This window comes from Atractosteus spatula, chromosome 14 (genome assembly GCF_055471065.1).
Source record: "Atractosteus spatula isolate fAtrSpa1 chromosome 14, fAtrSpa1.hap1, whole genome shotgun sequence".
NCBI lineage: Eukaryota > Metazoa > Chordata > Actinopteri > Semionotiformes > Lepisosteidae > Atractosteus > Atractosteus spatula.
Window position 1 is genome coordinate 7,626,875 of NC_142719.1, and position 22,919 is coordinate 7,649,793.

The 22,919-nt window shown below is 40.3% G+C and overlaps 2 protein-coding genes across 2 annotated transcripts; one reads left to right on the plus strand and one right to left on the minus strand.

Annotated features, from left to right (window-relative positions):
* Nucleotides 1-2,393: 2,393 nt before the first annotated feature.
* nudc (nudC nuclear distribution protein) lies at nucleotides 2,394-12,698 on the minus strand. Its single transcript, XM_088932819.1, has 9 exons — nucleotides 12,485-12,698; nucleotides 11,173-11,250; nucleotides 8,980-9,201; nucleotides 8,289-8,369; nucleotides 7,970-8,083; nucleotides 6,924-7,118; nucleotides 6,243-6,326; nucleotides 5,849-5,967; nucleotides 2,394-2,675 (listed from the first exon to the last, which is right to left on the minus strand). The coding sequence occupies exons 1-9, from the start codon at nucleotides 12,557-12,559 to the stop codon at nucleotides 2,624-2,626; spliced, it is 1,020 nt and encodes a 339-aa protein (XP_088788945.1). The 5' UTR covers nucleotides 12,560-12,698; the 3' UTR covers nucleotides 2,394-2,623.
* Nucleotides 12,699-18,110: 5,412 nt separating this feature from the next.
* Nucleotides 18,111-20,574, plus strand: nr0b2a (nuclear receptor subfamily 0, group B, member 2a). The gene is made up of 2 exons (XM_088931537.1): nucleotides 18,111-18,822; nucleotides 19,726-20,574. The coding sequence occupies exons 1-2, from the start codon at nucleotides 18,264-18,266 to the stop codon at nucleotides 19,965-19,967; spliced, it is 801 nt and encodes a 266-aa protein (XP_088787663.1). The 5' UTR covers nucleotides 18,111-18,263; the 3' UTR covers nucleotides 19,968-20,574.
* The last annotated feature ends 2,345 nt before the right edge of the window (nucleotides 20,575-22,919 follow it).

Genomic DNA, 22,919 nt, shown 5'->3' on the forward strand with positions numbered 1-22,919 from the left:
TATCTTACAGCTCTCAATCACCAGCGTCCCCTTGACTAAAACATTACTGGCTTAATTGATTAAACAAGTGTTCCTTGTCTTGAAATAACAGGTGATTTAGGATGGCTTTTAAGAATAACTGGTTGGAGACCCCTGGATTAACTATTAATCAAACCAAATGATCAATTTTGGATTTATTCATGGAGTGTACTGTATGTACCACCATGCAGATGTTTCCAGATGGGGATTACTTGAGTTTTTCTCCATCACAGATGCACTGTATTCAGGGTGTGACTGGCACCTATTTATATATGTTGTAATGCAGCTCCTGTGGTTTTAGGTAACTGGTGTTTATCACAGCTAACTGCTCTGACTACGCCAATAAGTCTCAGGACTGATACTTTTTACATACAGCTTCTTTTTTTGATGAGTCTTACCCAAAAATCAATCTGGAGGGGCTGACTGGAGACCTTTAAATTATATGATTGTATACTTTTGTGTATGTTATTGGCTTGGTGAGAGTGCAGCTAAATTCCATTATTCAGCTTCAAGAACCGTTTCAGCTTGGCTAAAGTCTACTTCCTAATTTACATTTCTTTAAAAAAAGCTCCCTTTATTTTTCTTCTTTCTCTTTCTTCTAGTTTTGATGTGAGCTTCACTTCTTTTTCTTATGATCTGATCGGTTTGTGTTATGTAGCAATCTAGTTTCCTACACATGTCGTTCACAAAAAATGGTCTCGCACTTCGAGATTGTGTCCCGAAGTTTTCACAGGCGTGACCATGACTTATGAATGTCCAAAGTTCCTCAGACAATGGCAACGTGTAAGATTAATTCCTGCTGGATTTTTATCTGAAAATCTCACGATTTTAGTTGTCTCCAACATGTTCAGCTTATTGCATTTGATTAGGATTTAAGACTTATGAAATTAAAAACATAATGCCCCAAAGATAGTTTCTAACAGTAAAAATAGAAAGTGTTTAATTTATTATATAAAGTGTTTATACCAAGACAATATTCAGACATACTGTATCTAGTACCGGATTAGGTATCAATGAACAGTGCAAGCTAGTCTAGTGTTCTTTTTTCTTCTGTAAAAGTGAATAACCCTACAGAAATACTGTATAAACAAAAGAAGGAAGTCAAAAATCCTGAGGGTGCCTTCAGTAAATATATGACACCGACATCATAAGCAAACTTTTTTGCGAAAACAGCAGCCAATTTCATAGCGGCTGAACTCTGTCCACAGGTCAGCTGTCATCCCAGCTACGCCTGGCGTCCCTGACCGTGTTTTTCACAAGTCCCGACGCAGGACAGCAGATTTTGAGATCTGGCACCGTCATACGGTAGTGCTGCTCATTCTTCGAAATGCAAAAACAATGAATCCCCTCATCGTTGTCAAATGATTTGAGTTGTTTTGGGCTTTTTTTTTTCAGATCATGTCACGAATGTGTATGAAATCACACATTTTGAGCGATTCTAGGGAAGATTTATTTCATATGCAAGGGTAGGCAGCACCGACCTGGACTCCCAAAACGCAGCAAAATACTAGAACATTGAAGACCCCATGACAAGACACAAACGCCTTCAAAATAATTAACTACATTTAATGAAGAAAAATTCCCTACTGCAGGGGTCTTCAGACAGGAGGTGGGCGTGGGGGGGAGATCAGGGACCCCAGGATCCTCAGAAACCATTTAGGGGGTACCCAATAATGAGGAAAACGTCTCAACACAAGCCTGGCAGAATGTAAGATCAACACTTTTTACTCAGTGGACCCCTCTGACAGTGCCGTCATTGATCAATGAATGTGTGGTGCAGTTGTTAATGCTCATTAATCCACATTACAAACTTCAGTCTGGTAAACTGGAACTTATGGAGAGAGATATATTGAGTAGGGGGGTTTAGAAAGCCAGAAATGTATGAAAGCTGCTCTCTAATGCAAAAGGAAACCTGCAGTAATTGATTTCGTGCTAAGCCAGACAAAAATATAAAGCTATGGTCTAGAAAGGTCTACCTATTTGGTTAATTTTTGTTTATGGTCTGGGATTGCATAAGCCAAAATAAGGTTATACAGTTTTTAACACTGAAGTATACTATAGGAATTTGCACTCTAATGACAGCTCCTTTTTACGATTTCTCCAAGTTAAAAATTGAGTAAAAAAATTTCAAATAAAATGTGGAAAATGACCCAAGGTCCTTGAGTTCCTTTTTGAGTAGGCTTGAAAACGCTGTGACACAATGTGACAGTCAACAACCCAGAGAAACTTCACCTGTTTCCCTGGCCTTCAACTTGCTTTTATGAGGCTACTTTTTTTTTGGTTTTACAGAAAGGGAAGTGATAAAAACGAGGCTACCTTGACAAAGCCTCTGTTCCAACCACAAAACTGTGCAACAAAAATGAGATCATGTCAGCTACGGTTTGAAAACTTTATTAAAAAAATTGTCTCCATAACATCAAGTCAGCAATACGCAAATGGTGAAATGAGCAGCTGTGACAGTGTGGGGCCAGTTAAATAGAGGTACAGAACGACCCACGGGGCAGTCTGCATAAAAGAAAAAAAACCTGCTATTTGGATGCAATTTTCCTAGTGGGCTTTTAACAACCATTGAAACCGCTTCCGAGAGATTCTCTCCGACACGCGCTCAGCTGAACTTTGCCTTTGAGAAATCCATTTCTGGGTGCTGTGCCATGAACCTGCAAAGACAGACAATGGGAAAAAGTCAGATATTAAAAGCAGAGACAGACTTTTTTTTTTAGAAAGAAAAGGTTCAGTCAAGAGTTGGTACTCTTTTATCATCTTTCTCAATTCTCAAATTGCTTATTTTTCCTTTGACGGAGCATACCAGTAAAGCTCGCTCACGTCAATGACATCAGGTGTGTGCGTCTCATTAATTATTAATTGATAAAAGGTAAAGGAACACACAGACGTATTCTGCAACAGAAATGCATTGATTAGTCAAAGTAAACTGGGGAGTTTGCACGTACACACCTAAAACAATCAAGAAAAATACTGTTTTTTTCTCCTGTGATTAGAAAAAAGCTTTAGGAAATATTTTGTTTACATTTAACAATGTTAATCATCCCTAACTAAACAAGTGACTGCTGGAACAGAAAGCTTACGCACTTAGTGTCCTCTAATACAGGAATAATTTCACAAAACCTTTTAACAATTAAAGTATATAATGCCGAGCAAAAGTAAATCATACACAATGAGGTAATATTTTGGAGCACATATCCTACAAAATAAGCTATAGTCTCAAAACAGTTTCCCCAATGCTTGGATACAATATTTTAATTTTCTGAAAGGAGCAGATGTCTGTCAGTGCCATAGCAATAGATATTTGTTGGCACACCTGTTAGTAGATTCAGATCTAAGCTAATTATTATGTGTCTATGGGTAGCAAAATGACTTTTGGTTACATCTTTACATATTTATAACATTAAAAGAAATTTAATATATGGCAAATTTCAATCTTCTCATACAATAGTGATTCTCAAGATGAGATCTGATTAGAACTTATCTGATCATTACAAGACACGAAAATTAACCGTTTTAGTTAAATGTATTGTTTTCTTCAGGTCTCCTTAAAGCATATCTATGTTTGTTTCATTCATTATAGTTCTCCACTGACATTTCATATCAGCTTTTCCCCCATACTAAATACTTGGCAATTAATTTTAGTCATTATGTTCAATACAAAAAAGTTACTAATTTGCTTGCATGAATCTGTGCCCATCTATTTCCTTACTTTTTGTGACTATTCTTCAAATAATGCAGCCACCAGTACATGAACTGTAGTGACACTTATGATGAAAAAGATCTTTCTAGGCTTGCAATACATTTTATAAAGTGAACCTGCCTACAAAAGTCAGTCACGGACATAGGTTTACAGCTTACCACAGATAAGCTGCTGCCATTCGTGTCTGTCTCAACCTGTCCTTACCTTGATAAATGTAGCCCTTATCAGACAAGTTATAGTTTTGTAAAATTTACTGGGAGGAAAATATTACAGCATTGCTTTCACAGTCAACCACCAACAACACTGAAGGTTAACCGGGTCCTTCGATAACCTTTAGTGCCTCCATAACTCCACATCTCTGCGCAGCACAACCCTCTGAATCCTAAATCCACCTCTTCTTGCACCTGTGTGGGAATTACTGTATCTATTCTTTGTAATTTGATTTGTTTTAACTTTAACTAAAACAATTAACATTGGTTAACATTTCTGCCTAGCATCCCTGGGGCCTTGGTTTCAATTCCTTGGTTTGTTCATGTGGGTTTCTGAAGGGTGTTCTGGTTTCCTCAAGTCCAGAGACATACTGGTTGGTTAACTGGCCTCTGGGAAATCTGGCCCTGGTGTGAGTGTGTGCGTGCTTGTGTCTGCGTCTGCCCTGCAATGGACTGGCGTCCTGTCCAGGGTGTCCCCTGCCGTGCGCCCTTTTCTTGACAGAATAGCCTGTGGCTCCCCTGGGACCGTGAATTGGCTAAAGCAGTTAGAAAATGGATGGATGGTGCTGTCCATTCAGGTTAGAATGGTGTGAGGGTAGTCCCAGTATATCCCCATCATACATGCAGCTATTTTCCATCGTGATCTATTCTTATTTCAAAAGAGTACACTGGTGCAGTGGCACATCAGCACAAAATGTATCACGAGGACATTCAAATAATTCACCTTCAATTACTTTTGTATAATGTAGCCTTGGTTAAGATGTCGCAAATAAAATGTTTAGTTTATGGAATTTTCCTTAAAGGCAGGATATTTTCACACAGCGTTATGATTCTTAAATCCATCTATTTCCATCTGAGGCAGCTGAAAGGGAGTTGGTCTGACAGGACAGGCCACAGGTAGATAAGGGTAAGAACTCTCAGACACCTTTTGTTCTCAAAATTGTAACCATCTTCACTTGAGAAAAAATGGAAATGAGTTAAAGTATTTATTTATAAAAAAAACAACATGGAAATGGCCGTTTTAGTTCAGAGAACCTGGAAACATGTTGAGGCCTGACTTGAGCCATGGGATTGCCTGACTGGGGGTACTTTTAGAAATAAAAGGTTATCAAAGGTAATGAATTAAACAGTTCAGGATACAATCACTAAAAAGTGAAATGGGAGGAAAGCAGACGCAACAGTAACAAGGTGCATACAGTTTTTACAGACACGTGTCTAGAAAAATTAGACAAAAAGTTCAATCTAGCAAATGACAGTGAACTCCACATGCATGGTGAGTGAGTGGAAGCCAGTCTGGACCTAGCGTACACAGCTGTCAATAGTGCACAATCCTGATGAAGGTCAACTTCGGGCATTTGGTGAGCTTCCACTAGCTGGTACAGTAAACACTTAATCACTTTATTGGAACAATATACCTTGTTAGCCTGACCTTGACTGCGTAACTGTAGGAACTACTGCCGAGCCTTAAAGGATATGATTTTATATATATATTTGGCCTTTACCCAGACCCGTAAAACTGTAAATGATCCAACGTCTAACAGCTACCAGGATTCAGTAGTTATAAAAACCAAACCATAAAATAAAACTAAAAACTTAATCACCTATCACGTTAGACATAAAATCTCTTTTCTCCTGTACATTCTGTGGAACCATCTGCTTGGGTGTAATATAAGCAGATCCAGATTGTTTCTGGAAATATGTGTTGCATATAAAGACAGCATATAAAAATAAATCTTCAAACCATGATAAAAATGTATGTCTAGGTAAGCACATATTAAGAAAAATAATTAACCTTTCACAAATGAAAGAGTAAAGATTAGAGACAATAACTCAGGAAATTACCCAGTCACACTAGCAAAAGGGTCACCGGGCCCATGCACAAATTTCCACATAGTTGCAGCAATGTAAGCAGACTTACTTTTTCAGGATGTCCTGTTTCTTCTGTTCGTCTGAGGTTGGCAGACCCATAGACTTCTGCCTCTGGTCATACATCATCTTCTCCACCATGCTGCGCGTCTCCCCATCTAGGTCAGACAGCTGTGCACAGTGACCAACAAAGGGATCTATATTATCAGAGGCATCACTTACGTTTTCATGCATTCACAGCTCCTATAAAATAATCTCATGATGACTCAATTTGCCTGAACTTTGGAGTAGAAACAGACAGAGGTCATGGTCATATCAGATTAGCCAACTGCATAGAGAAAAAAGGTCAAATCTGAAATTAGATAAAAGCAAATTAGGTTTTTTTCTTCATTTGAATGCCTTATCATGCTCCTCAGTCAGAAGAAAAGCCCCCCTCCCCATATTACCTTGGAATTCTCTGGACATATTTTTTTTGTGTTGAGTTCTGGGTCTGTTGTCACAATCTTGCTCCACCACTCCATTTTGTTAATCTGAAAGAGAAGACAGCGATTTGAGGCCACCTGGGTCTCGTGTTGTCAGAACTGCAAAACGCAAAGCAATGAACACAAGGTAAAGGTGTTACGTTAAAACTGGTAAAAAAAACAGTTACGTTGCACACTCAACACTGTTTTAATAAACACTTACTGTAAGTAAATGGCACAAAACAGAAAACAAAAACCTTTAACATGCAGTGTTACTAAGAAAATGACAGTCACTGGGTAACATTTCGAAAAGGAAATGAGTGAAGGATTTCTGTTCTTCATTTACGCAACACAGAACAGTGTATACAAGAGATTCCATCAGAAGTCATGAGAAACAAATCTGAAAGAATGTAGAAATCACAATTCAGAACTATCTGCACTAATACCTGTATACATACATACTAGTTTTATAAGCCTGACATGCAGAGAGCAACACTACAGTCTGCAGATTATCACTGGAAGAGCAACTACAGTTAGGTCTACAGAGGACGAAGCATTCGACAAACTCTCTCTCTCGTCTTTCAGAAGGCAGGCTTGTCAGCAATGAGATCGCGTTGTGGGGGTGTGTGAGTGGAGGCTACCAGCGCTGCAGGTCTCGCTCCCTACCTTCTCCAGATGGACAGTGACGATCTTCCCATCCTCGATGAGCCAGGAGCTCTCCTCCACCTTCACCTCATTGTACAAGTCAGCGTCAATCACTGGCGGATGCCCCTTCAGGCCCACCTTGAGGTGCCGCCTCTGGATGTCCACTACCAAATCCTTCCCCTTCAGGCGGAACTTAACATCAAATGGCACTAGGAGCTGGGGGTGAATAAAAGAGGGCATACATTGACAAAATGACACTTATTTTCAGCAGAAGGGAACAAGTAAAATGCATGAAAAGGGAGGTTGTTTGGCTAGATTTAAAAAAAACTGTTTATGCCATATATAACTTAGAGCCCGAGAATTTGGAAGACCTTCATTGACATCACCACCACTACTTTTATTATGATTATAAATAATGGCACAGTAGTTTTTGCATATTTAGATCAACTTTATTCATCAGCTCACAGACTATTCTATTACAATCCATAACTGTAGCATTGTCCCATGTATAATGATCTCATCAAATATCAGAAGCTATATAAGGCTTTGCCTACTCACTAATAGAACAGGAGAACTCCAAGAAAACCGAGCTTGGTGCTTTAAGTGAACATTTTTAAACAATGCCCCAGTAAGCTGAAAGAGAACACCGTACCGTAGGCAAGAAAGCCTTGTGGATAATGTTTAATCAGGTTCCTGACTCACATATCATTAAAGAGCCCAAGGCACTGTTAGAATGAGTAGGATTGTTAAATCACTCCCTAAACTCTCCTCTTAACTGAATTAGAAAATCAATTATTTACTTTGCATAATAACTACCGTGTGACATCCAGATGGGTGCTGCCTGCACTTCACAGGAAGATTGAATGTGCCCATCCTATTTGTAACGTGTTTTGAGATCCAATGGAATGAAAATCACTATATAAATTCAAGGAATTAAAAATCCAAAGCACCGCTAAGGTGCTTAGCTGCGTGGCATATTCGTACAAATGGTCTGCTGAGTTTTCCTCACAATGAACAGAGTGTGTAGTACGCAAAGCAGGGCTCGATGCTTCAATACATCCACTCACATCCACTTCTGAAAGGGTCTGTGTCCACCTGTAGTTGGGCAGATCAGCTCCATTGCCAGAGTTAGGCTTCAGCTTTCCTTTGTCCTTCTCGTCTTCCTCGCCTTCTGAGTCAGACTGGAAAGAAGAAAAAAAAGCATTTTCTTTATTATGAAAAAAACATTTGCATGAGCGACCCTTTTCACTGCTTCAGCATTCGCAATCATTCCTATCTTGTGCTTTTCCCAACCCTATCCTTAATTTAGTTTTATTTGACAATTTTAAATAAGTTAATTGAGGCTTAGGTATTACAAGACAGTCAAGGCACACTGACTGATCTTACCCCTTTGTCCTCCACTTTGTCAGACGAGTTCTCTGCGTCATTCTTGGGAGCACTTTCCTGCTTTTTTGCCTCTTCTTTTTTCTTGTAATGAGAAACAAGAGATGCCATTTATGAATGGACAGCACTTTTCTGGAAACAAAGAGAACAGAAGCTTGCATATACTGTACATGTGCTCACCCAGTGTGCTGGTTCACCTCCATGAACCAGACAACACAAGTTCAAGCCTGGGTCACTAGCTGTCTCTGGGACTAATGTGCTAGTGTCACTAGCTGTCCGTGATTGGAGGTTCCCTGAACGACATCACACAACTAGCAGAATGGTTAGGTATAAAATGAAAAACAAAAATGAATTCGGAGACGTTCACCCTTCATGAAGGGAAGAAGAGGGATGGCATATGTTTTAGGTCATCATCTAGACTGTGGGAGATTGTGGGAGTTTAAGCAATAAATATTTTCTTAGTATGCATGCTTGATCTCTACTCCTGTACTGAATTACTTAAATTCAAACCATTTTGTAAAGATACACAGTAGGCATACAGAACTGAAGGGAATAAATGGATACCTGATGCATCCGCACACCCATCCAAGTGCTTTCTTGCACAAAAGTGTCTTACTGTTCAGTGTTATACCATCTTCTGTCTGTATCTGGCTCTGTGTGCACTGCCATCTTCCTGTAGATCAGGGTCATTCACCTGGTCGATCTCCGACTGCAGCTGTGCCGCCTCCTCGTCCGTCAGCTCCTTGATCTTTGGCTCGTTCTGCTCTCCGGTCTTCTTCTCCTCCTCCTCCTCCTCCTCTGCCAGCCTGGCAGCTCTCTCTGCCTTCTCCCGCCGCTCCTTCTCCTGCTTTGCACGCTTTTCCCGCTGAGCCTTCTGCGCCAGCTGATTGTGATGTGCGAAGGCTTCCTTCACCAGCTAGCCGGGGGATGGGGGGGGGGAGGGAGGAAGGGAACTTCGGTCAAGGCTTACTGTGTTTGCCAACTGAGGTCAAACATGGCCAAAAAGCGATGACAGTGATGCCCTTTATACTAACTATACTAACCCATGCAAAAACTGCATTTTTCTCATTTCAAATATACCCCAGCAAAGGTCCCAAGGTATAAATATAACAAGAAGCATTAAGATCACCATAAATTAATAGTTGAATGAACAGCATTTGCTGGATTTTAATACCTTTCAGTAGAGATTTCATGCGTTTCTGTGATGTCTCACAAAATATATACAGTGCAGTTATGTGAAAAAATCAAGACATTCAGCAATATGCTATTGCTTTTGCCGTGTTTTTCCTCTTCTATGGAGAATCACGATGCCTTGGCTATCTTCTACTGAACTTGGAGCCATGTTGTTTTAAGCTAACAGTTAGATCTGTACAGTAAGTATAAAAAAACAACTTTTTAGCATTAGTGATGTGTGCAGAGGAGCAAATAATGCTTGAGGGAGAATCTGACAATGAGGCAGACAGACTTCTGTGGCAAATAGCTTCTGTGGATTAGCTACTTCAACACTTAATATTTACTACTCAATAGTTGTTGTAACTAAACCTTTTGAAGATTCATTAGAACATGTTAAAAATAACAGGGGGCTCCTCTAGTACATTTTGTACTTAGTAACTAATTGATCAACACATATTAAAGATCATTTGATTTCAAGGTTGATTTATTCTAATTCAATTAAGGCTGTACTGTTAATTAAATCTGTTAAAATTGTAGAAATCTAGTGGAAGTCCGAATAACAAGGAATACATTGTGCTCTCCAGAAAACAAAATCAGCAAAAAATGTTAAATGTTTTATCACATTTTTTGTCTTATCACTAGCGTCTATCAATAAAACTTGAATATAATAAAATGCTACTGCTTTCTGACTGCTGAGGGAGAAACAGCTGTCTCAGATTCTGAACTACAACTGCAGAGTGTAGAAACAGAACTCCTACCCAGTAAGGTCAATTTATTGGGGTTAAAAATACCTACCTACTTAAATTTGGTATTCATAATAAATGAAAGAAAATAAGGACTAATCCAAAATCTAAAATACCTGTGCACAGTTGAAGCGCAATAATTCATTAAAATGAATTCAGGTTTTTACTGTATACCTGTTATAATAACCCACTGTCTGATGCCTGATTTACAGATACAAGACAACAGTTCAATGTGCAGCTCTCAGCAGATCCTGGAAAAACATGTTTTCATCCCTGAGCCTTCCCTTGCATCACAATGTCTGACCCCTGAAGTATTTTTTGGACACTTTCACACTGTGAAGTAACAGGAAGATATTGAAGGTCAACAAACCAGACTTTGTACTACTTCAGCAGAGACAAACAAATGAACTTGCCAACTGGGAGAAGCTATGAACTGCATAACAGCAAGGACAGGAGCATGACCCTGTCCTGGACCTTCCATACAGAAGTGATTTTAAAAAATAGTAATAATAAGAAGAAGGTCTGCATATTTATGAAGAGTCATATTTGAAAACAAAAAAGCAGCATGTTAATTCAAAATTACACTCATTAGTTTCAAAAACATACAAATGTTTTTGGATCACTCCAAATCCAAAAACATACTCTGATAATTCTAAAAGTCAATTGGAAGACTAAAAACCAGACTAATTCCAGCTCTCTTCAGCTGCATTAACACAAGTGTGAAACAGGAGTAAAACAGATGACAGCCCACTGGCCTAAACCATCTTTGCTTTAAAACACTTTCTTGAAATTATCCTAGAAGTAACTCAAATGAAACATAAAAGACCACTGTGTCCCAGATCCTGATTCTCCCCGAGATCTTAAGCATGTGACAAGAGATGAAGGTAAAGATGCAAGTGCAAGGACACCAGGACAGGAGTAATGTGATCACTTGCACAGGATCACTTGAATAAAAATCAGAAGATGGTTACCTTCTCTGGTGCCCCTGGTTCTCCACCTGTGAAAAAGTCTGTTTTGCGCCTCAGAAAGCTGAAGAATGTGTTCACCAGCTACAAAATATAGAACGCAAATAATTAACCCATTATGGCATGATGGTATTTACAGTACATAGAGTAAATTACACCGTTCAACTCTGCCACTGGAATCAGTTTCAGTCTACACTGGGTTTCACATCAACACCATTCACAGCATCCATCCTCATACAAAACCACAAATGAAACAAAAGTGATTTGACAGGTTCAAGACATCTGTACTGGGAAGATAAATAATGGAAGGAGGTATTGCTCAAGTTAAAACTGTGCTGCTATGCAACTCCTCCAGCATGCTTTAAGTTTTAAAATGCCAGACCAATTCCAAAAATCCCTTCTTTTCAGATTAACTAAAAGTAACCTGTATATACATTTGTTAATTCAAGATATGAATGGTAACATGCATTCATGCATTTAAAATGAATGTATTTCACTAATCTAATACTATATATTATTAGGAGTTAAATGGACTGAATAGCCCTTTCATTTGTAAGGTTTCTAACCTTTCTTGTGTAGTGCTATAAGATACCTTTTCAGTGTTAGTTTTGATCTTAATCATTGTATTTTAACGTGTGGGGTGTGAGAGCTGCAGATTGTGCTGCTAATGACAGTTCTTTGTTTTACTGAGTGCGAACACAAATCGGCAAAGAACAGGATTTTTTTTACATCAAGAACAAGGCCTGTAAGAAGAGATGAAGAAATGTCTTGCCTTTCCACACAACGCTATGAATCGACTTTATATGGGCTTCAGAGCACTGCGCTAAACTTTTCATCCATCTCAGTGTATTGTTTTTTTTGCAATTGGCACCAATATTTAGTTTCAGGCCCTATTTCAGTGACAGGTAATATATTTATATAGTCGGAGATTAGGCTACATCAGAATATTAGGGAGTTTAGATACAAAAGGCCAATACATGGAAATGCTGATAACTTATGTTCGTCCAATTACGGGTGAAGATACGCACGGGAAGGTTTATTTTCTCCTGTATTTTGTTTAATATTTTAAAGATAAAGAACATAGGTTACTTTGAATAAATCCACTGAAACCCAGCGCAATAAAACGATTCCCAAGACTAATAAACCGTTTTACTTTACTTATTTACTCAAAGCTTTGTAATAGCTTGCGGAATTGCAGATAATGTTTGACCATACAGCAACTAGAGAAAGGGACTGCAACGGAAATTCTTTAAGCGTTTTTGAGAGCAGTTCCCCATCCCCCATAACAATGTAACATCCACGAGTTTGTTATTATTACCTCCTGCACTCCACCATCATGCTGTTGAGCCATAGCCAACAGCATACCGTCAAACCTCTCCTCTTCTTCTGCCATGGTTTATCTAATAAATAAATTTTAATTTAATGTTAGAACGTTTGTTACAGCAACAGTCGCAAACGCAATGAATGTCTTGTCACGCTCCCCGCAGCCCTGCCACCATTCACTTCCTGGAAACAAGCACCGCCTCCGTTACAACCGAAAAAAATCAACTCTCACCCAATCGAATGTTTAATTTATAACTGGCAGGTCCTGTTGACCAATCAACTATCAGCAGTGTTCCTGAGAGGGCTGGTTCAGAGCGTTCCGACTGTTAAATCGCGCCGACTAGGAACAGAGTCGCGGGTAGTGTGAGGAATGTTCTGGAAGGTGAAAGAAAATGCATCACGGTGTTTGTGGCTCTAGGGGAAGTGTAGAGTGGCACCATTGTAATGCTATAATGCAAACATTTAATGTAATAAATATGATATTATATGCTGCCTTTTAAAAGTATGTCTTGACTTTGGTTTGTTTTGGCAAACGGTTTGCAGATTTAAAGATACTGCAAAATGAACAGTGAATTAACCGTCTTCGACTTCATGTCTTCAGCATAAGGAAATCTGCTTGCCTACATTTGCCAACAGCTAGTACAGTATTTGCCTACATTTTTGCAGCAGCTCCCTTTTCCCGGTTATACTCTGTTCTGAATAAATCTAGCAGGTTGGAGTACAGAAGACCAACCCATATCACGCTTAAAAATTTTAATAAGTAAAAAGAATATGATGAACTTTGAGGGATTTTAGACATTTTTTAAGGAACGTAGAAAACATACATAGGCCTGTATAAAGTGTTGACTTTCTGTTTTTTTATTTAATAAATTCAGTCAGTTGCGAAGTAGTCATTTATTTGGCTAACACTTACAGATTTTTACTCATTTGTATGGCTGGGTATGTTAGTGGAACAATACAGTAGAAACATCTTGCCCAAGGGAACATCAGCAGAGCCTCACCTGAGATTTGAAATCACAGCCTTGCAGTGGTAAGTCTAGATTCCTGACCAGTCCTACCCAAAGAACAGGTGATCACATTTGAGAACAAATTACCATTTATAATGATGACCCATTTTAGAGGGCATTTATTGCGGTGTGCTGAGTGAAGTACCTTGCTCAAAGTTACAACAGCAACATCCAACCTGGAAGCAGTACCCATAACCCTCTGGTTTACAGTCCAGAGCACTGCTACTCCATACTACTACCTGAATATTACATACAAGTTACAAAGTCATGGGTGGCACAGAGACTAGCATTGCTCTCTTGCAGTGTTGGAGCCCTGAGTTCAATTCTGGGCCTGGAGTTCTTTCTGTGTGGAGTTTATTATGTCTTCTCCTGATGTTCTTATGGGTTTCCTCTCACAGTCCAAAAAACGTACTGGTAGGTTAACTAGGAAAACTGGCCCTGGTGTGAGTGTGTCTGTGTGTCTATCTTGTGATGGACTGCATCCTGTCCAGGGTGTATCCTGCCTTGAGCTCTTTGATTGCTGGGATAGACTCCTGCTCCCCCCTGTGATCCTCAGCTGGAGGAAGTGGTTAGAAGATAGATGGAAGTTACTAAGTGATTCCCATTATCCTGATTTATTTGACTTTGAGTTATGTGAATGTTTGTCTTTCAGTATGTTGTTTCTGCTTGAAAATGCTGTTTCCAGGACTAAGAAACGTGCCTGGAAGCGATAAAGAAAGGTGAAGCAGCTTAAATATGAGGAATTGAGGTTGGTAAAATATGTTGACACACCTCGTCAATTATGGATGTGAATACTCTGTAGAAGCCCAGGAAATAATTGTTGTTAACTATATTTTCTAATGGTTATGCAAGTTTTACTGAGATATGTCTTTTAATGTCTTGTAATACTGATGACATATTACATACTGTAAAACATATCTCTGATTACTCTCTGTCCTGAAAAATATTAATGGGAGAGGCATAATATATAGAGTATAGCTTGTTGTGGGACTGTAATTTAGCGATTCGATGATCTAGATGAAAGGAGGCTTGTCCTGTGAAGTTTGCAGTGCTGATGTTTTCAGTGCATTGTCCTGGCACTACTTACTAGTCAGCTGACAGTGAGACAGACCTGTTTATTCTGACGGTATGTTGCACAGTTAATCCAGTCAGTGTGCAGAGTCCTGTGATAACCTGGATGTCACTTGGTAAACAGGTCTGTGTGCTTTCTGCACTGAGGTTGACTTCATTGATTTCTCCCACCTGTTTTGTATGAAGCACTGGTCAAAGTCCATGCTATATTTAGCACAAATCAGGCAGGCTTAAAGTTAGAAAGCATTCTGTTCAATTGCCTGCTTTCCACCAATGGACATTTGTGATATGTGCCCCCTAAAACTTCTTAATGTACCTGATAACATAGCCACATTAGCTTAAAATTATTATTCTAGGTAAAGGCGTAAATAGAGTCACTACATCAGCAATAATATACTCACATTGAGTTAATAGAACTACCAAATAACTTCATTTTAATAAAATTTAGAAAACAATTTTATGACAAGAGCCTCTCATCTCCATCCAGGATGACTACTTCCCTATGCAGTAACTGATTTTGTCACATATTGATATTCAATGCATTAATCTTCAAGATATAAGAGACTTATGCAACAAAAAACAATGCACCTAATGGTAAGCTACTGTGATGCATTCTGTAGTTGCCCACTTCATTTTCTACTGTAAATGTACAGGTTTTTGTTCTTGATGACATGTTAGTTTATTCTGTCTTGGTAAAAGAAAGATATGCTGGCTAAGGTTGGAATGAAATCTGCACCAGATATACTGTACATACGTATTAATAGCTGTAGTATTGGAGAGTTAGTTAATGCTCCTAAAAATAATATCATTGCATGTGACCAATGTCAAAAAAATAAATATATTTTTGTTCCCCAAAAGTAAAAAGTGACTCTAAGAAACAATGACCGTGGTAATGAGTTCTTGTGTTTTTTTAATACGCTGTAGTTGGTCAACATCAGGATACAGAGAACAAAGTAATGACAGTAAAATCAATGTACACGAATGTTAGCAAGTGAATTTAAATATCTTTTTTTAAATGTTTTGGTTTTCAGAACAACATATCTGCATTTTCCCAGATGGAATGGAACCCTGGTGAAAGGCCAGTGCAGGCACTATGTTGCTGCAATTCCTGAGTTTTGTTCCTCCCCAATAAATCAATTGCCTTATCAGGAAAAGAGCTCTGTGCTAGGCACCACTGAGATTAAAAAAGGGATACTTTACTGCTTTGTCTCTGATTCAGAGCCTTGCTTCTGGGATGATGGCTGTTTGCATTAGCTCACTTTTATTGACCATACCATCAGGAAATGGTAATCTGATTATGAATGGCATTCAGTCAGGAGTGCTCAGCAGGAGAATTGGCGCCAGGAGTTGTGTTAATCCACAGGTGCAGCATTCTTGGAAAACCAAGGGATGGGACAAGAGAATAATTCTTTATTTCTGTTGGTCTCACTCTTCACCCACTGAACCTCCTAAAACGTTCAGAAGACAGCAATAGTTTTATGCCCAAAATGTGCATAATGTAACTGCATTAATAACTATGCTGAAAAGAGAAGAAAGAAAACACAATGTTTCGGCTGTGGAGCCTTCTTCGAGTGTCACACCCAAGGGAGGCTCCGCAGTCGAAACGTTGTGTTCTCTTTCTTCTCTTTTCAGCATGGAATAAACCTATCACTTGTTCCTTTGTAGACTACGCATGCTGACGCAGCTGCCCACCTGAACTGCATTAATAACTGCTTCACATTTACCTTCTTCCCTGCAGTTTCTTTTATGGAGTTTTCATTTTTTAAATACAAAAGAAAAAGAATATAAAAAAAGAAAGAAAGATCCCACACTAAGAGAAAATAGTAAGCAGGCCAATGTGCCATGTTTTTCAGACAAGCAAAATCATCTGAACGTGCTGTCTTAGTTCTTCAATTAGAAACAAGTAATCTGACTGTAATCTAGTAACCTTACAGTACATTTTACAATAAGCCAGTTTCTCTGAACAAAAATCTAACAGTGGTTCTTTCAAGTGAAGCCCATTCACCAAGATGTTTCACACCAAGGATGAGATCTAAAATTCAACTGCCATGTAAGAATTGTGCTGTACTTCTCTTTCATTTTGAAAAAGACGCTCCGCTGGTTAGTACATCACACCAGTCAAGTGTGATTATTAATACAACACTCCCTAAAACCCCTTAGTGTATAAAGGTACGAGTTTTTAGAAAAACAAATTGCTTGGACTAGTTGAAACAGAATAATTCACCATTTATTAGTGGTCTCAGACTCAGTCAAGAAAAATGATGACGCAACCTTAATTTCTGCTGATTAGTTAAGCAGTTGATAAATACAAATGACCTTCAGTTCAGTGTCTATTCCTGACCCAGATATAATATCTGCAAAATACAAGTGTATTAGTAATCAATGCCCTTTGTGGTTTGTATACTGGACTGCCTATAGCAAGGTTCTGAACAGTTTATTTCACACATATATTGTACTGAATGTGTTGATATATGCTGTTCACAGAATGACTTGCATTGAACAGGGATGGAGGTACAAGCTTTATTTTAAATTTACAAAATTGCAGCAATGATTTTTATTTTTGGTCTTGCATATGGGCAGAAACAAGATGAATAAAAATAATGTATTTTATCAGATTAAAACGGGGGAGTTGTCAGTACGGAATATTATATAGTATAGCATTATTATTAACCTAATATAATTATTCCCATAACAAACTATATTTAGAATTTTCACTTCAGAATTTCCTGTTTTTCCTACAAAACACGTCGTTTGGTGTTCTATTATACAATTATAAATCCTTACAATTTCTTACGTTGTTAAGCTTTCAGAAGTAATCCATCTATCCATTTCAGGGTGTTCCTTTTTCCTATTAATTTTTCTGTAAATCGCGAATATCTTGCATTATCAACAGTATCACTTATGCATTGTAGCTCTTCAAAACGTCTACCTATCCCCTTGGTTTGAAGTCAATGGATGTGACGTACTGAAGTCTCCTATTCTTGAAACCAAAATCTCTATCGCTCCGTATTTTATACTCGAAGGAAAACAGTTCCAGTTTTAAGTTCGTATTCAGCACCTTTTAAGGTTGCCGAAAAGGGGTTGAAATGAATAATTTCGCATCTGCGATAGGCGATATACTATTCAAGGACGCATCAGACAGCTCTTTACATGCGTAATATCTTAACTGTTTGTACTGGCTGGCTTCCAGCTCATTAGGTGTTAGCTGGCAGCGATAGTGGCCATATACTGTCTGCTTGATTACTCCCACAGTCCTTGGTAGCTTGGTACAGGCTGGGTTAATGGCTGAAGTAAATAAGATAAGTGACCTACTCCCAACCACCCCAACGTCGCCTTGTACCATCAACCCGCCGATCTTCATTGAGAAAACCTTATCTTCTCCACGTGGAGCGAACCTACCTGAGCCAAGCAGTCCAGGGTCATGTTGTTTTTCAGTGAGCAAATGTTATTCAGCTAGGGTCAAGGCTGGCTTGTTGTACCTTAGGGGGAAGCCTCTATAAATAGGTCTGGGAGAGCAGAGCTGGAGACAGGCGTACGCGCGGCGGACAGAGCATTGTAAGAGCGTTCTGATCCAAAGCATTTAAACCAGCTGCGCGGCCAAGTGTTACAGCGCGCAAAGGCGATTTACAGGCTACCTGCGCGTTCACCATACCAATTTCTTTTTAGCCTCGTCTAGTTTAAAAGATTAAGTAAACGATGTCTTGCCTCGAAGAGCCCAGCGACAGATGCCAGTGTTCCAGCTTCAGTGTTCGGCAGTCCAACGCCATCCTTTACAATATTCTGAGCCGCAAGGACAGCGACCACCTCGCCCACAGCTACATCACGTCTCCGCACAGCTGCCACTGCGAGATGCGGCGGACTGTTGGCCTCAAGAACCCGGACGAGACGTGCCAGGTAGCTTCCGGCGTGCTGGTCAAAACGATCCACTTCATGAAGAACCTGCCTTCCTTCTACCAGCTCCCACTCAAGGACCAGCTGGCTCTGCTGCAGAGCGGCTGGGCGCCGCTGTTCATCCTGGGGCTGGCGCAGGAAGGGGTGGCCTTCGACGTGACGGACACGCCGGCCGCCAGCTTGCTGAAGAGAATCCTGCTCAAGGACCAGGACCAGGACCAAACCCGGCTCGGGCACTCGGACAGGGCGCAGCCCACGCTGGACGCAGTACAGAAGCTGAAGTCTTGCGTCAATAAGTTCTGGAGCCTGGATATGAGTCCAAAAGAATACGCCTATTTGAAAGGAGCCATTCTTTTTAACCCCGGTAAGTATACTAGCGAATTATTATCACTGTGCTTATTGATCTTCTTGTACCAACAGGTTAAATAAAGTAATAAGTGTCAATTCCCGAATAGTTTTCTCACACAATTGTTGGTAGATGGATTAGTCAGTAAGGAATCCACACTAAGTATTTTAATTGGAATGTATGAGTGGATGAATGCTCTGCTTATTAATGTATTTTGACGGACAAAATAGCTTGTTGACATGGCGTAAGAAAAGGCTGTTTCGAAAATTATACATTGATGGACAGTGGCCCAAATTTTCATCCTTCGTTTACTACTATAAATCTTCTGCCCAAAAGAGTCCCATTTCCCCCCCAAAAAGAAATCCTACCTAATTAGGTCTACAAGCCACATTCATTACTTGTCCACTGAGATAAAGTGCAGAATTGGCTTATTTCTCTTGAAGGGGGGAAAGTTAAAATAGGAAATAAAAAATAAGCATGGTAAAGTGGCACAGAATTACTTCGCAAGAATCTGACCAACGCGTTTGCAGTCGTTGTTTCCAAGCTGTCAAAAAGGCCACCGTTTCCTTAACACAGTTCATCACGCAGCCCCCAGCGGGGAAAGTCTGTTATGAAGGGGTTTGTACCACATTTTCAAACTGCTGACACTGTGGGTATTACAGCACACGTCCGTAACGGGTGTTGGCATAATTTGCCATTACTTGCTCGCAAAAGGATAAACTACACATGTGAAACCTTCTGTTCATACGTGTAGTAGTTAGGAGAAACACTTAATTGAGTTGATTGATTTTCCCCGCTTCGGTAAAGAGATTAGTGCGTTCTCGGTGGATCTAATCATCACAGTTTTGCAAGCCCATAATTCGAATTAAGGCTGGCTGTGTGTAGACGTTTAAAAACGCCTTCAATTCGGTTATTTTTCAGATGTCCCGGGCTTGAAAGCGTCTCTGTTCATTGAGAGCATGCAGCAGGAGGCCCAGAGAGCTCTTCGCGAGGTGCTGCTCCCTCTCCACCCGGGAGACCGCGGCCGCTTCGCCCGCATCCTCCTCACCGCCTCTGCGCTCAAGACCATCACGCCCAGTCTCATCACCGAGCTCTTTTTCAGACCTGTCATCGGCCAGGCGGACCTCATAGAACTACTCGCCGAAATGCTTTTCGCCAGATAAACGAGGATACAGGAGCTCAGGTTGCTTAAACTTAAAAACACCCGTCGCGGAGCCGCTGTTCTGAGGGGACAGTGTTACAGAGAGCTTGGCGCACTCTAGCTGGGAACACATAAGTCATGTACTGCTATTAAAACTGTCATGCTATGGTCTAAAACTTGGGCAAAAAGGTCCTCTAAAATCATGCGAAGTGAGCAAAGAGACATTCTCGCCTTGCGCGTTTCAAACGGCGAAGATACGCAGAAAATCGCTTGAGAGGAACAGCCTGCCTGTATTACAGAGGGGACTCGCTACTAGATCATTTCGGTGTGTGAATTTGGCGTATCTCTCATACGCTGTGCCAAACTTTCAATGTTATGATTTAGATTTAGATCTTTCAGCTGAAAGGGCAAACCTGGTTTTGTTGGCTTAACAGAATCTTCTTGGAGAAAAACGTCACTTTATTGATCCGAATCACTATTTTATGTTTTTTTTAAAACTCCTTTAACACGTCTGTAAAAAAAAAAACATTCCGTGTGCATGAGTGTATGTGAATAAATTATATATTTTTTTAAAAAAGTTTCTGTAACACGTCATGAAAAACGTGTTTAATAAAAATGTGTTGATATACCCCTTTGTCTTTTTATAGCGGCAAAAAAAAAAACTGAACACGGCCGATTTAAAAGAGTCGGGAGTGGAGAACCGTACAAAATCTGGACTAAAGCGAAATTTGAACGAGCCCGAAAGAAAAATGCGATGACTTATCTGAACACACTCCGCGTCTACCTGTCGAGCAATCTCAACCTCGACCTGTCGAGGAATTCAGTTTCCGCCGTGAATGATCGTTTCGAATAAATCGAGGGCGGTGACGCGATTTCACACCCCGCCGTCCAGTATCCGGAAGGTTTTGGTTCAACGGTGCCACCAAAACAGATGATTTTTTTTAGAAATATCGCGGTATAGACCATTTCTGGCGCGTATGACTTGTACTGTTTACGTTGAGCATGTCGGGAGAGGCCCATTGCCAGAGACGGCTCTTGGGCAATACCAGCGCAACCAAGCGAGGCGTGGGGCTGGGACTGTAGATACCGGTTCCTTAGCACGTGTGCTTGTGGCCTGGTGACAGGAAGCCTCCGCCCCGTGGTTCCGCGCAGTAAAGCAGAGGTCAATGACACACAGGTTAAGGAGCAGGTTCAGGTACGCTCCTTCTCCTCCCTCTGTAAGGCGGGCGTTTGTGTGGGATTCCTTGCCGTCACCGTCGGAGCTCCAAGTGGGGGGGGGGAACAGAATGCAGAACGGGATTTGAGCTGGGGAAGGACTTCATCTCTTAGATAACATTCGTCTGCCATGCGGTGTATCTGGGTAGCAAAGGAACAAGTAAAAAGCTGAAAGACGAAACGCGGCGTTTGGGCTGTCGAGAATTCTCCAGGTGTGTGTGTGTGTGAGAGAGAGAGTTTTTAGAAATATGCGGGGAATTAAGTTTTACTCGTTCCCTCTGTAGCGTACACACGCTGACGCCACTGCCCATCGGCCCATCTGAGCGAAAAAAAATTACGTTACAGGGCCAGCGTAATAAATAAATGATGGGTTACGTCAGTGAAACAAGGTTTTATTGCCTCCAATAAAAACGATACATTGCTAAGATCCGAGAGTCCAGGTAAACAACGGTAACCTTCCTCCGGACAGACGGGGCGGTGGTTCGATATGCGGTGCCCTCCCTTAAATCGTCAGCAAATAACAATAAACCAATTTAGACTTCAGTGCTATAGTAATATAGGCAGTTTTTATTACCAGTGTTCGATGCTGAATGCTCGATTCATACATGCATCTATAAGACCAAGGCTTGATTTCTGCTGCTCTTGACTCTATGGGCTCCCTGACACTCTCCTCAATTCCAATGTGTTCAACACCCTACAGCTGGACTTCTAGCTCACACCAGACCCTGGCAGCACATCACTCCTACACGTGAGTCTCTACACTGGTTGCCTGTAAAGTCACGTATTCAATATAAGATCTGGTTAGTGACCCTTAAAGCTCTTAATAGCCCGTCTCCCTCCCATGTCTCTGAACTGCTCCATTACACCCTCTCCTGTAGGCTCGTCAGCTGAGGCCCGTCCTTTGATCACTGGATCAGGGACTAAATCTCGTGACCGTGCTCTTCCCCCGCCTCTTCCAGACAAACTAATACCTTGACACTTATTTTGCTGGTTTAAACTCACCTTTTCACTCGAGTTTAATTGTTTTTAGCTTTTTATTGTAAGACCTCACAACTGAAGAAAGCTTCACAGCCGAAACGTTGTGTTTTCTCTTCTCTTTTCAGCATGGAATAAACCTATTACTTGTTCCTTTGCAGACTACGCATGCTGACGCAGCTGCCCACCTGAACTACTTAGAAAATAAAAGTTGTTATCATCATTATAATCGCATGCGGTTATCTAAAAGCACTTTTTTCATATTGTTAAATATTCGAATGGAATGGAACATCATTCCGGATGTTCTTGTCTTTGAATTTCTGCAAATGCGTTACATTACCAGATTATTCCCTTCCCCGTGATTTAAATCTTTATTTCGATAGCGCCCCTTTAATAATACCTCTTCAGTTAAAAAGAGGGAGAGCAGACAGCAGCACATATTAGGAAATTAGGACTACTAATTTCTGTCCGACCGAAGAAACACAATATTAAAGCGCATTTTGGGTTTAGATAATTATCCAGAACTGAAATGAACAGTACAATGCGAGTCTTGAAAGTGTTCTGTTCAATTTGCCATATAAAGGTTATAATATTTACGTATTCCCTGACATTTGAACTCACAAGCAGTCACTCAACGTAATGAAAGGAGTCACGTGTACAGTATCATAATGTTAGAGATCGGTATACGAGCGCGATTGATGAGCAATCTAGCTGTACGCTGTCGCCCCCTTGTGGTAGAATATAAAATGATATTTAACGTTCCGTCCTACGTAAAAACTCAAAA